General features: G+C 57.0%; 1 protein-coding gene across 1 annotated transcript in view; it reads left to right on the top strand.

The window, feature by feature from the left end:
• The window catches only part of SPNS2 (SPNS lysolipid transporter 2, sphingosine-1-phosphate), a gene marked incomplete at its 5' end in the record, with an annotated part of 42,742 nt that continues 30,129 nt past the window's right edge, over positions 1-12,613 (top strand). Inside the window, one exon of the mRNA XM_017860210.1 lies at positions 1-286. Within this exon, the coding sequence (XP_017715699.1) occupies positions 1-286 (286 nt within the window). The remainder of the gene's footprint in view (positions 287-12,613) is intronic.

Below are 12,613 nucleotides of genomic sequence, written 5' to 3'. Positions count from 1 at the left end.
GGGGCGCAGCGAGGGGCTGGCGGTAGCGGTTGCTGCGGGGCGCGGGGCGCGGGCGGCGCTGGAGTCTCGGCCGCGGACGATGAGGTGCAGACGCTGTCGGGCAGCGTAAGGCGGGCCCCGACCGGACCCCCTGGCACCCCTGGCACCCCCGGCTGCGCAGCTGCTGCAAAGGGCCCCGGCGCACAGCAGCCCAAACCGGCCAGCTTGGGCCGCGGGCGGGGGGCAGCCGCCGCCATCCTCAGCTTGGGCAACGTGCTCAACTACCTGGACAGGTACACCGTGGCAGGTGAGCGAGGGCCCCACCCAGCCCGAGGACCAGGACCCCACCCCATCCCACCACCCGCCTCGAGGGAGGTACCCTAGAGAGCTTTTGGTCCCAGGCCTACTATCTCCAGGACCTACGTGAGGTTCCCTACGGACCCTGTGCTGAGGCACAACTGGGCAAGGAATGCCTCTGTGCCCCACGGGTACAATCCAGCTCCCCGCTCATACACACCCGGGGCCAAGGGTTAGAGGAGTCCCCACCCCTGAGCAGCCCGCGCGTCCTCGCCAGCCCTTGACGGCTCATCCGTTGTCCTCTTCTCCAATAGTCTCCTCTGCGTCTCTCTGCCTCCTTGTCTGTGCGCCCCCTCCGACCCCAGCTGCAGGTTCCCGGGCCTCCTTCCCTTCCCCCAGCCCAGGCCGTCTGTCCGTCCATGGCCCGTCAGTTCCTTCCTTTCTCCGCCGCCTCCACCCCGCTGTGTGCGTGCGGCGAGTGCGCGCGCCCCTTGCGGGTGTGGGCTAGGGAGACCGGGTGTGTGTGCGCGTGGCGGCGCGGTTGTGTGTGTGAGCGCGTGGCTGACAAAGGCTCCGGGCTGCGGGGAGCGGAGGGAGGGGCGGGGCGGGTCCGCGGCGCCTGGGGACCCAGGCTGCGGTTTGCAGCTGGCCCTGTACAGAGGCCTGAAGACGCCTCCCCCTGCTCTATGGTGCTTGGGGTGTAGGGTAGGGCGCAGGCCTCTGAAGCTAGAGACGTGGAGCCTCAACCTCAGGGAGCATCTCTGGGAATCAGCCTTGGGGACGGGATTGGGATCGATAGAACAACTGGGTTCTAGCCCCGGATTTGCTCCTAATGTGCTTGGTGTGTGACCTTGGGCCAGTCTTAGCGTGTGTTTAGGTCTGTTTGCTCGTTTGTGAGTTGATTGATCATTGGGCCTTTGGGGGACGCACGTGGTTCTGGAATTTCCTTCTGCTGTCTCCTCTCCCCAGCTCTTAGGGGTGGCTCTAGGGGTAAGAATTTGCCCTAGACTGAGCTGCTACTGGTTGGGAATGGTGGGGCCTTGAGAGGGAAAGACTTTGGCCAGACTGGCATAGGTAGGGGCTCCCTGCAGGAGGAGAGCAGTACTGTGTACCCGGCATGCTGGCCCAGAAACTGCCTAACTATAGCTTAGTAAAATCTGGAGCTACCAAACACACACACAACAGGGAGAGAGAGAAGAGAGAGGGAAGGATTTATTTTGGACAGACTCTAAAGAGAACTTTGCCACAGTTGAGAGAAGAGAGCCCGGGCATAAACCACACACCACCTGGTGCCTTTCTCCGGGCCTCAGTCTCCCCCTCTGTTGAATGGAGTTTTGTGTCAAATGGAAGGGAAGAATTCTGATGGGAGGGCAGAGGCTTCCCCCTCCCCCGATTCCTGCTTTCAAACCCCCTTGGCTCTCTGTCATTCCACTGGAGGAAGTTGGAAGTGGGTACCAGTGGCATCCGTTTCTGGGTCAAGCAGTCCCAAAGAGACACTTACTTTGGTCTAGAGAGCAGGAATATTGAGCACCTCCCAAGAACGCCAACTGCTGTCGTGCATACACCATGCTGCCAGGGACCTGGGAGCGTAAGTGCCACCCTTTGGGGGAGAAATCAGAGAATAGCTGGGACCTGTAGTCAATTCAAAAAAGGCTTCCAGGCCGGGCGCGGTGGCTCAAGCCTGTAATCCCAGCACTTTGGGAGGCCGAGACGGGCGGATCACGAGGTCAGGAGATCAAGACCATCCTGGCTAACATGGTGAAACCCCGTCTCTACTAAAAATACAAAAAACTAGCCGGGCGACCTGGCGGGTGCCTGTAGTCCCAGCTACTTGGGAGGCTGAGGCAGGAGAATGGCGTGAACCCGGGAGGCGGAGCTTGCAGTGAGCTGAGATCCGGCCACTGCACTCCAGCCTGGGCGACAGAGCAAGACTGTCTCAAAATAAAAAAAAAAAAAAAAAGGCTTCCATACATAGATGGGGGGACTAAGGTCCCTCTGTACAGCCCCCGTCCAAGATGGCCAGGAAAGTGACTGGCAAAGCTGGTGTTAGATCTAACAGAAAGGCTCTGCCTGGGAGGAGGTCTTCCCACCCTTTCTCAGCTGAAGAATGAATGGTACTACTTGTGGCACTGTAGCACTCTCCAACTTGTTTTTTTCCAGCCCCAGACCACCCCGTTTGACGTTCTTAGGGGAACTGCCTTTGCCAGGGGCAGAGCCAGAGAGGGTGGAATCAGGGCGGGCTGGCGCTTATCTGCTCCCACCTCTAAGCGGGTCTCAGAGTTAGATTGTCAGAACGGGGGAATGAGATAGGAAATTTGTGGTGAATTGGTAAAGGGAAGTGGGGAATGGTGGCTAAGAGGGGCGTGGGGCGGGCAGTTAGGGAGGAAGGCCCGGAAAGCCCTGTGCAAACACCGGCCTGGGCTGCGCCTCCCTCCCTCTCCTGGCCTGGGATGGGAGCTCACGCACCACCCCACCCCCAGCACACAACAGACACAGGCTTCCTCTCCGGATAAGCCTGGTTGCCCCTCTCTCTCTGGTAGATTTCCCCATCTCCACTTCCCCAAGTTCAGTTTTTAGGAATATTTATTATCTCTATGGTAACTACTATGGCTTGATGTGCTAGGGTCAGGGGAGTGCTCATCCCAGGCCTGAGTGCACCTGTTACTGGCTGGCCCGGCCAGAACAGAGGCGGGGATGTAGACACTCCATTGCTCGGTCTTTAATGTTTGTACCTACCTGGCCCCAGCTCCCCACCAGAGAATGAAGGGAGGTCCCACTCTCCTTCTTTAAATCTGTCCTTAAAATCTGTTTTTTCATAGTATAGATCAGCTTTGTCCAAAAGGAATATAATGTAAGCCACATATTCATGTCAAATTTTCTGGTAGCTGAATTAAAATAGTACAAGAAATAGGTGTGATTAATTCATAATATATTTTATTTAACTCAATATATCCAACATATTTCAACATGTAATCAATATAAAAGTTGTTAGGGCCGGGTGCCACCGGTGGCTCATGCCTGTAAACCCAGCACTTTGGGAGGCTGAGGCCGGTGGATCACCTGAGGTCGGAAGTTCGAGACCAGCCTGGTCAACATGGTGAAACCCCGTCTCTACTAAATACAAAAATTAGCTGGCATGGTGGTGCACACCTGTAGTCTCAGCTACTCAGGAGGCTGAGGCAGGAAAATCGCTTGAACCCAGGAGGTAGAGGTTGCAGTGAGCCAAGATCGCGCCCCTGCACTCCAGCCTGGGCAACAGAGTGAGACTCTGTCTCAAAAAAATAATATATATATGTGTATACACACACACACACACACATATGTGTTGTTAATGGGATATTTTGCCTCCTTTTTCATACTAAGTCTTTGAAACCCAGTATGTGTATTTTCCATTCACAGCACATGTCAATATCACGGTGGCCAGGGACCACTAGAGTGGACAGTGCAGGTCTAGAGTCTTTCCTGACCGAGTTCGAGGCAAGGCTCTTCAGCTTCCCAGCCGTGTGACCTTGAAGACATCACCTGAGCCTTCTGTGTGATCATTCCCCTCCCGCCCGCCTCCCGGGTTGCGTGGGATAAATGAGACTGTATCTCGAGCACCTGGGACGGGGCCAGGTTCCTAGGAGGGCTTCACGAGTGCCAGCTGCCTTCTTCATGCCTCTGCTCAAGCTGGGCCCCTGGCCACGATGCCCTTCCTGTTTGATTTTTTGTTGTTGTTGTTCTGTTTTTTTTGTTCTGTTTATGACAGTCCTTTTCAGGACACCTTTGCGAACCCCTCCCTTCTCCACAGGGCTGGTTTCCGTCCTGGGAACTCTAGTAGCTTCTGCCTCTGCGCAAGCATTCCCAGCGCCACCCGGTGAATCTGCTAATTACGGCCTCTCCTCCTCCCCATGAGAACTCCCTGAGGGTAGCAGGCCTCAGCGGGTGAGAAGGGCCAGGCTCCTGTGCTTGCTCTTCTTACTGAGCGTTGCTTCAATTGGATGAAATCGAGGTAGCCCAGAAACCTCTTCTAATTCCTTCCTTGCACCTCCTTGTGCAGATGGGAACACAGCCGTCCAGAGAACAAAGACACTTAGCCAAGGTCACACGCGGGGTGGAGCCGGGCCATACCAGCCAGTGCAGCATCCTCTCCAGCCCCAGGAGCCCCGGGTGGAGGTAGGGGCATGACCCTTGCTTGTGGCCCGGGAACGCAGAGGCTCTGCTGGCTCAGGCAAGAGCCCTTTGGGTAGATGAATTTCAGTTTAATTGAGCCAAGGCAGTTTGAGCTACCCTAGGTCACATGGCTGCTGCTCCCATGGTCCCTACCAGCCTAGCAGCAACCCACTCTGCATTCTGAGCCCTCTCCTCACTGCCAGGTCAGGAGAAGGAAGTAGTCCCTCAGATGGGGGTCTCACGCCCCCTCTAACCAGCTCTGCTTCCTGGTGCCAGAGCCACCTCTGCCGCCCAGGCTGCCGTTCTTTCATCTGTGAAATGGAAGCAGAGCCGAGGGTGTAGGTGGCAGTATTTTGTTCCTAGAACCAGGCCCCGCAAGAGGGAGCTGGCCCCGGTCTTGTTTACGGTTGGTGAATGACTATTTGGGAACTGAGATCCTTCCCCAACTTCGGTGGGGTACCTGTTCTCTTCTCAAGACCTATTTTCTTTCCCTTTGATCCAGCCGGGGGCAGCCTGGGCACCTGGAGTTGGGTGGAGTGGGGGCTGTTGAGGAAAGGCAGAGCCTTGCCCTGGGGGAGTCCTTTTCTGCCAAAGAAGCTGAGACTGGTATCCATGGCAACTGCTCACTAACACAAACCCAGAAGGAGCGATGAGCATAGGGACCCAGCTGGGAACGCAAGCCGAGAGGGACTTGGGGGCTTTCCTGGAGCAGCTGAGCTGGGTGCAGGAGGAGGGGGCACCAGGCTGGGGCTCACTCTCCTATTGGTCTTCCCTTTTGGTCTGTCCTGTTAAGTCTATCCAGAATTGAAAGATGGGGAAACTGAGGCCCAGGGTCTTTTACAGGGTCACCTGGTGGGTAGCGTCTAAGCTAGGCCCTATCTTGTGGCTCTGTGGCTGTCTCTTTAGATAAGGATGGCTGCCTTAAGGATAAACGGTGCCCCTGCCTTGCCCTCTTAGGTGGCCCTGTCCTGGCCACTGCCACGTCTGCCCTGTGGGGAAACCCCAGCTAAGGTCTGAGGGGCAGGGCACCCAGAGTGTCTGACTGGCAGGCTCAGCACCCAGGTGAAGGGCCAGGTGGCCTAGAATACCAGCGCCCTTGTGACTCACTGCCTGCTGCCCACTTCCTTGCTCCTGCTTCCTCTTCAACGCACCTTCCAGCAGGCTCTGCCAGCCCCTCCGCTGTGTTGTTGATCGTCAGAGGAAGTGCCTTAAAACATAGTACCTTCATCTGGGGCCCTGGACCAGTGATGGCCCCGGCCTGTGCCTCTGTTTCTCATGGGGTGGACGAGGCAGGAAGGCTGCAGGTCTGCAGGTGACAGCCTGTTCTGCGAGGGAGGCTGCCCTGTTCAGAGCTGCCCAGAGGAGGAGCTCCTTGGCCCTTCCCGGGATCCTTCTGCAATAGGAAGTGGCTTTTGTTTCTGCCTGTAGGAGCCTGAAATCTTGAAGGTAGAAGGGGGATGAGAGGGAGGGAGGCCAGTAGGACACTGGCCTGACCCCTAGGCTTCTGAGGCTGGGCTCCCTGGTGGGTTCCGAATGTCTTCTGGGCTAAGCTTCCTGTTCCTGGCTCTGCCAGCCTTTGCCAGCTTTACTGTGTGACTGGAGGCAAATTCTGACTCTCTCTGATCCCTGAATCCATGAGAGATGATTTTTGTCCCTCTCTTGCTGTTGTCGGTGTCTTGCTCCCAAGGATGGTGTGGGGCACTTGGTCTCAGGAACTCTAGCCTGCTGGTCGCTGGCTCTGCCTGCGCCTTCCTTCTCCAGGACAACCAGATCTGCTTCCCAGGAGCTGCAGTAGCCAATCAAGCTTGCCCCTGGTGGGTCTCAGCAGTGTCCTCTTTCCAGGATGCCCTCTCCCGTGCTCTGGGCTGAACCGAGTGCCTAACTCCTGGTTTTGAACTGTAGTCTGCTCCGTCTCCATCATAGCACCTATCCCCATGGAGGCTCACCATCCCCCTCTAGCCATGAGGGGCAGAGCTGGGTCGCACCCGGGACCCCTGCATGCATAGGAGACTGCCCCAGGCTGGAACCCTGTTGACTGAGTCACAGACTCAGTTGACTGAGACTTGGGTTGACTCACACCTGCCTGACCCAAAGCACGTCCTTCTGGGCTGAAAGGGCACTGGTAGGTTTGGACAGATCAGGTGAGGGACCAGGCCCCTGTACTGACATCAGGGTTTCTCCGACAGTGGCTGGTGCTGTCTCTTTGTTCTGACCAGGGCTCACAATGAGCCTCAGGGCTTGAGTCTCCAGGAAGGAAATGGGAGGATGTAGTCAGCTGTAGTCCCTGTCTACCCAGTCCTCAGCCCTGACAATGAGGCCGCCCAACCCCCAAGCTGGGCAGAGCAGCTTTTCTACATTCAGGAGGGCACAGTGGCAGCTTTGCCCTGTCTCTTCTGCAGATAGGGCTGCCCCGGGTCACACAGTGAGGCCGTGTGAGGAAGGGCACCGGTCCGTTCTGGGCCTGGTCTTCGCCTGGTGGCTGGGAGGTTGGTGAGTAGGGCCATAAGGGAGGGAGATGAGGGTAGAGCATCGGCACTGGGGCAGGAAACAAACCTGGAAGGAGGCACTAGCCAGAGCTTGGAGGCTGGGGACAGGGTCCTGTCCTCCTGCCTCCGGCTTTCCTCTGCCTTCTTGGAGCACTTGCTAGGGTGTCCCCACTCCCACTCCTAGAGCCATGAGGTCTTCATGATTCCTTCACTGTCAGGCATGGGGTTCCTGAATGTGCTTCCGGGAGGCGAAGAGCAGGATGAGGCTTTGTAAACTGAAAAGGGCTGTGCCTGGGGAGGGGTGGGGCTACTTGGTCACACAGCTGTCTCTAGCACCCGTGTGAGGACAGCTGGTGTGGATGTTGAGGGGTGACTACTTGCAGCCTTTTTTGGGGGGGAGTTGTTGGGGTGCAGGTGGGGAACATAGGCCAGATGTGGGAGCCTGGGGCCCAGCTCGGCCTGGCTTCGGCAGCCTCTGTCCCATTCACCTTCTGCATCTCAGCTTCCATGTAAGGTGGGGAGCAGCAGTCCCTGGCCGCCTCGGCTACTGAAGCAGCACGTGGGGAGAAGGCTGAGGGTTTGTGGGCTTGAGGAGAACCATTCTGAGGTCTCTTATCTCTTCCCCACCCTCTTCCCCAGGCCCCTGCCTTATCCTGTGTCTGGCTGGCATATCGTGACCCACTGGCCACACCCCCTGTGGGTCGTGATAAGGCTGTGGCCACCTTGTCCCTGGCCCCTGGTGGTCTTGGGAGCCCCTGGGCCAGGACAGGGCTGGGGAGGCTGAGTTGAGGAAGGAGTAGCTGTACAAAGCCCCCAAATTGCTAAGGCAGGGAGCCTGGTTCCAGTAAAGCTGGCCCCAAATGATAGACTAGAACCACAGGCCAGAGGCCCGGCAGCCCGGCCCCGCCCACTCTTGGCGTAGAGACACAGCAGGGAGGAGGGGCACGCTCTGGGCTCCGGGGTGGTGTCTCTCTAGGGCTAGCAGGGTCTGCTGGCAGAGGTCTTGAGTGGGGAGGGGTGTTTCTCTAAGGGGCCAAGGCTCTGGGCTGGGGGCCTCATCCTGCAGAGACGATCACTAAGCTGCTCTGCCATTAATGACCCAGATTTGCAGGGTGGCATGGGGGTAGGGGACCGGCACATGTAGAACAAACCCAGTTGAGATTCAGAAACGAACCCAGCAGGGATGTCTTGGGATTCTGGGCCACTTCTGCAATGGGCAGCCTGAGGCTCAGAGTAGGGGCGGGCTGCTCCTAAAGGTCACATAGCCTATCCCGGGCAGACAGGGCAGGATCTTGCCCTGTGGGATAAGTAGGATAAGTGATAAGTAGGAGTGAGTGTGCCTGAGTCCAGGGCACTGGCTCAGGGACTGCCTTGGCCCAGTCCCTCGGCTGGTGGGGTGCCGGCGGGGCTGGGCTGTGGGTTGCCAGCCTTAGCCATCCAGCGCCAGGCCAGCAGAGCCAGGTTCTCAGGGCCCTGTAATTACCGGGGTGGGAGCTTCAGCGGAGCCAGGGCAGGGGTAAGACTCCCAGCATAAGCCAGCCCTGAGGCCTCACATGGGGACCTGGATCCCTCTGAGAGGGACTGGTCAAGGGCATCAGGGCCCATCCTTTCAGATCCCTAGACCTTGTCTTTCCAGGCATCTGCCCCCATTTTGGATAAAAGAAAACCAAGGTGGGAATGCCCCATTGTTCTCAAGTCATAGCTGGGGCTGTGTCCTGTCCTACTAGTTAATGACCAATGATAACATTTATGACATTTGTTGAGTACCTACTATGTGCCAGGCACTGTTCTAAACACTGTATGTGGATTAACCTACTTAAACCTCACAACAACCATATGAAATGAAGCAGGTCTTCAAATTAAGCCGTATTACAGAGGAGGAAATTGGCACAGAGAGGTTATGCCATTTCCCCAAGGTCACACAGCAGAGAAAGTGGGAAAACCAGGATTTAAACCCAGATGCTCCAGTTCTGGAGCTCATGCTCTTGAGAATTTAAGCCGCCTGCTGCTCTGAGAGAGGCTCAGGCGAGGTGAACGTGGGCTGATACTGACTGTACTCGGGGAAAGCAGGGGGTATGTGGGGACAAGCTGGAGGTGCCCTGTCTGGGCTGCCTAGGAAGGAGGAGACCTCAGGACCACGCTGTTGGCATGTTGTATTTGAGGCTGGCCTGAGCTGAGGGCTCTCGAGGTCAGTGTGGGTTCTTCTTACACCTTGGCCTTTTGAGGATTCTGTGATGTCAGCAGATTGGGCCTGGCTGGAGGAAGGAGGAGGAGGCCAAGAGTCCTGGAATCGGGGCTTGAGTCCTCTGGGGTCTACTGAAGGACCAGCAGTGATGGGGAATCACTGTGAGTGTCTGGGACAAGCTGTTGAGTAAGTCAGGGCCAGAGTCCATCCAGTTCTGGGGGTGTCCTTGAGGTTATAGGCACCGCTCACCAAAAGCCTCAGAGGAGAGAGGCAGGCGTCCTGGTAGACGCGACCTTGGACCTGGGTCCTAGAGGTGAGGCCGGTCTTAATGGCTAGAAAGCGAGAGCCCAGGAAGAAGCACAGCGGTAACCAGGGCTGGGAGGCCTGCGGCCTGTGATGTGCGATTCCAGGGAGCTCGGAGCAGCCCGGCCAGTGGTTTCCAATCACCTGGGCACTGCGTTGATAGATTCTTGGGCCCCACATCTAGAAACGGTGACTCTGCAGGTTTGGGGAGGGCTCCAGGGAGCTGTATTTTAATAAGCACACCCTCCTTAAAGGTCATTGGGATTCTCAGGCGGGTTTGGGGACCGCTGATCTTCCCAGGAAGAAATCGGGGTCCAGGGAGGTGAAAAGTCAGGGCTGGCAGCATTCGCCTTTGCCTGGAGTCAGGGGCTGAATGTGTGTGTGGTGGGCACTGTGGTTGGGAGAAGAGCTGCCTTAGGGCCAGGTCATGGAGGCCTCAAATGCTAGAATTCTGGGCGGCAAAGGTGCCGCTAAGTGTGAGTGGGCAGCTGTACCCACCGGGCCGACACTCGTAGAACAGCGCCTGGCACAAAGTAGTTGGCCGATACATGTCAATAGGTGCACTGTCATTGTTGTTACTGGCACCATTACTGAGCCAGGGGTCTGGGCCAGTGGATCTTGAAGGACTGACGGACGATTCTCAGGCCAGAGGTAACCAGTGGGTCACAGCATTAGCTCCTTGAGTCCAGGAACTGTCTTGTGGTCTCTAGAGGCCCAGGCCAGGATCTAGAACTCAGTAGAAGATTCGTAAGAGCTTGTGAGATCAGGTAGCAGGAGGGATGCCAGCCGGCTGGCAGGGGCTGGAGGCAGGGAGCCCAGGGAGGAGGCTGGGCGATGAAGCAGATGGAGAATCACCGGGGCCCATTCATGAGGCAGAGGGAGCCGAAGGGGCATCCTGGCTGACTTCCAGGGTCCTGCAGTGTCCTGCAGGGTCCGCTCAGGGAATGGGGACCCAGTGGTGAGCTGAGGAATTGGAGTCAGGCGGCTGGAAAACAGGGATGAGAGTGTCTGGGAGTTGAGCCTCCAGCAGGTGGTTGGTTTCAGAGGAGGAAAGGAGGTGAGAATAGCGACTTGGGAAGGAAAAGAATTCTCAAGAACTTCTTAGCTGAGTGTGGTGGTACACGCCTGTGGTCCCAGCTGCTCAGGAGGCTGAGGCAGGAGGATGGCTGGAGCCCAAAAAGCTGAGGCTGCGGTGAGCTGTGCTTGTGGCACTGCACTTTAGCCTGGGTCAGAGAGCAAGACCCTGTCTCAAAACAACAAATGCTGTCACCTGTGAAAGGAGAGGAAAGAAGCAGCTGGTAGAGGGGACAAGTCAGAGCTGTCCTCACCACCAGGGTGAGGGAGGTGTGGGCGTGTTTGTGGGCTGCTGTCTGGGAGCTAGAAGCCAGGGAGAGGCTGAATGCACAGGCCCAAGCCAAGGACTGACCCAGCGCAGCCTCCCTGCCAGGCGAGAGACAGTTCGCCCAGAGGAGGGGATGGTGGCCTCAGACAAGAGGTGAGACCTCCCGGGTCTTGGAAGCTATGTAACTGTTGTCAATGGATGTTGTTCCAGAATATTTTCTTGGGTGATGAGGACCCTGTGGCCAGGAGATGATTCTGGCTGTGGATTTGGGGCGCTGCCTGGAGAGGCCTGCATTGTGGCTGTGTTGGCTGGGGTCTGCATCTGGGGTAGGAACCCCACTTCGCATGTTCCAGGGCTGGTGGGGTGGGCTTGGCCCGAGCTGTGGGAGGCTGCTCCTGGGCGTGAGTCCCGTCCTGTGACCCACCAAACCTCAGCCTCCAGGAAAGAGGCTAAAAATAAGGCTGTGGTTAAGAAGGGAGGGCTGTGTGGGCCCGAGCCATGCTGGAGCCCAAAGGAAAATCTGAGGCGACCTGCCGAGCTGCTGTGACACACGCTTCCCGTGCCAGCGGCCAGTGGGATCTCGCCCTCCTGTGGCTGTGGCCGCTTCCAGGCCCGGAAGAGGGAAAGCAAGCCAGAAAGGCTCAGACAGGGTCCGACCTTGGGCCTCGCAGCCTGCAGGAAGCCCTGCTCCTTGGGAAGGTTCTCTCTGGTCTTATTCCTGGAGCTTGGCCTTGGACCCAAGGCTGAGCGCCGGGGGGTGGTGGGATGGGGGCAGGCCGTGTTATCCAAAGCTTCCTGTGTCCTGGGAACTGCCCAGGACTTCCCAGAGACCTTAGATGCCCAACTGGATGTGGAGGAGTGTTCTCCCTCTACCAGGAGCTCTATGTGGTAGGAAGTCAGGGAAGGCTTCCTGGAGGCAGAGGCAAATCCTGGACCTTGAAGTCATCGGAGGGGAAGTGTGCAGCTGGATGACTGGGATGTGCTGCCGGGAGGAAGCGAGAGTGCTTTGATTTGCCGTGGACACAGGATGTCATCATGATGGCTATTTTGATATGGTCTCCCTCCCAGAAACAGAACCTGCAGTTACTGCAGACCCATGTCCCTCCTCTGGACTATGGATGGGAACCTCCTGCCTCCTCCTGCCTCTGCCCATCCTCTTGTCCACCCAACACCAAAATCGCAACAGTCCCTGCTCTGGGTCCTGGAGATGACCCACCATGGCTCCTGCTTTGCTTGTGGTCTAGTGGAGGATGAAGCCACATTCGCCCACATATGAAGTCCCTGTGGGCCATGTGTGTGCTGCCCTGGAGGATACCAGCAAACCATGCAGAAGGCAGCGTGGCAGGAGAACAAGCTTTGGTTTTTGGCAATAGACCTGGTTTCAGATCTCACCTCCAAAACAGAATGTACTGTGTGACAAATTACTTCATGTCTCAGAGCCTGGGTTTCTTCCTATATAAAGTGGGATGAGAATCATAAATACCAGCACAGATAGTGAGGACAGCATCTGTACCATCTTCAAAGCATTCCTTGGAACTTAGCAGGAAGCAGTAACTAGTGACTCAGCTCAGGAGCTGCTCCCAGCTGGGCTTCTGTGTGCATTCCCTGTGCATTCCCACTCATCCTGGTGGGCCCAGCGTGAAACGAGTTTGGACGGGGGAGAGTGGGGACAACTAACTTACTGAGGGTGGTGGGAGGGGAGCAAGCGGGGGAGATATTCCAGAACAGGAGGCATCTGAACTGGCCTTGAAGAAGTGGCAGGAGTGAGCCTAGTTGACGAAGTCGTACCAGGATAGAAGAGGAAGTGTGAGGAGTCAGGGGGTCATGAGTAGCTTGGGGTGGCTAGTGGAGGGGTGGTGTCCTGAGAAG

This window comes from Rhinopithecus bieti, unplaced genomic scaffold, assembly GCF_001698545.2.
Source record: "Rhinopithecus bieti isolate Rb0 unplaced genomic scaffold, ASM169854v2 scaffold_54263, whole genome shotgun sequence".
In the NCBI taxonomy this organism is placed as follows: Eukaryota; Metazoa; Chordata; class Mammalia; order Primates; family Cercopithecidae; genus Rhinopithecus; species Rhinopithecus bieti.
The sequence above is the reverse complement of the archived record's forward strand: the minus strand, read 5'-3'. Positions and strand labels throughout refer to the sequence as shown.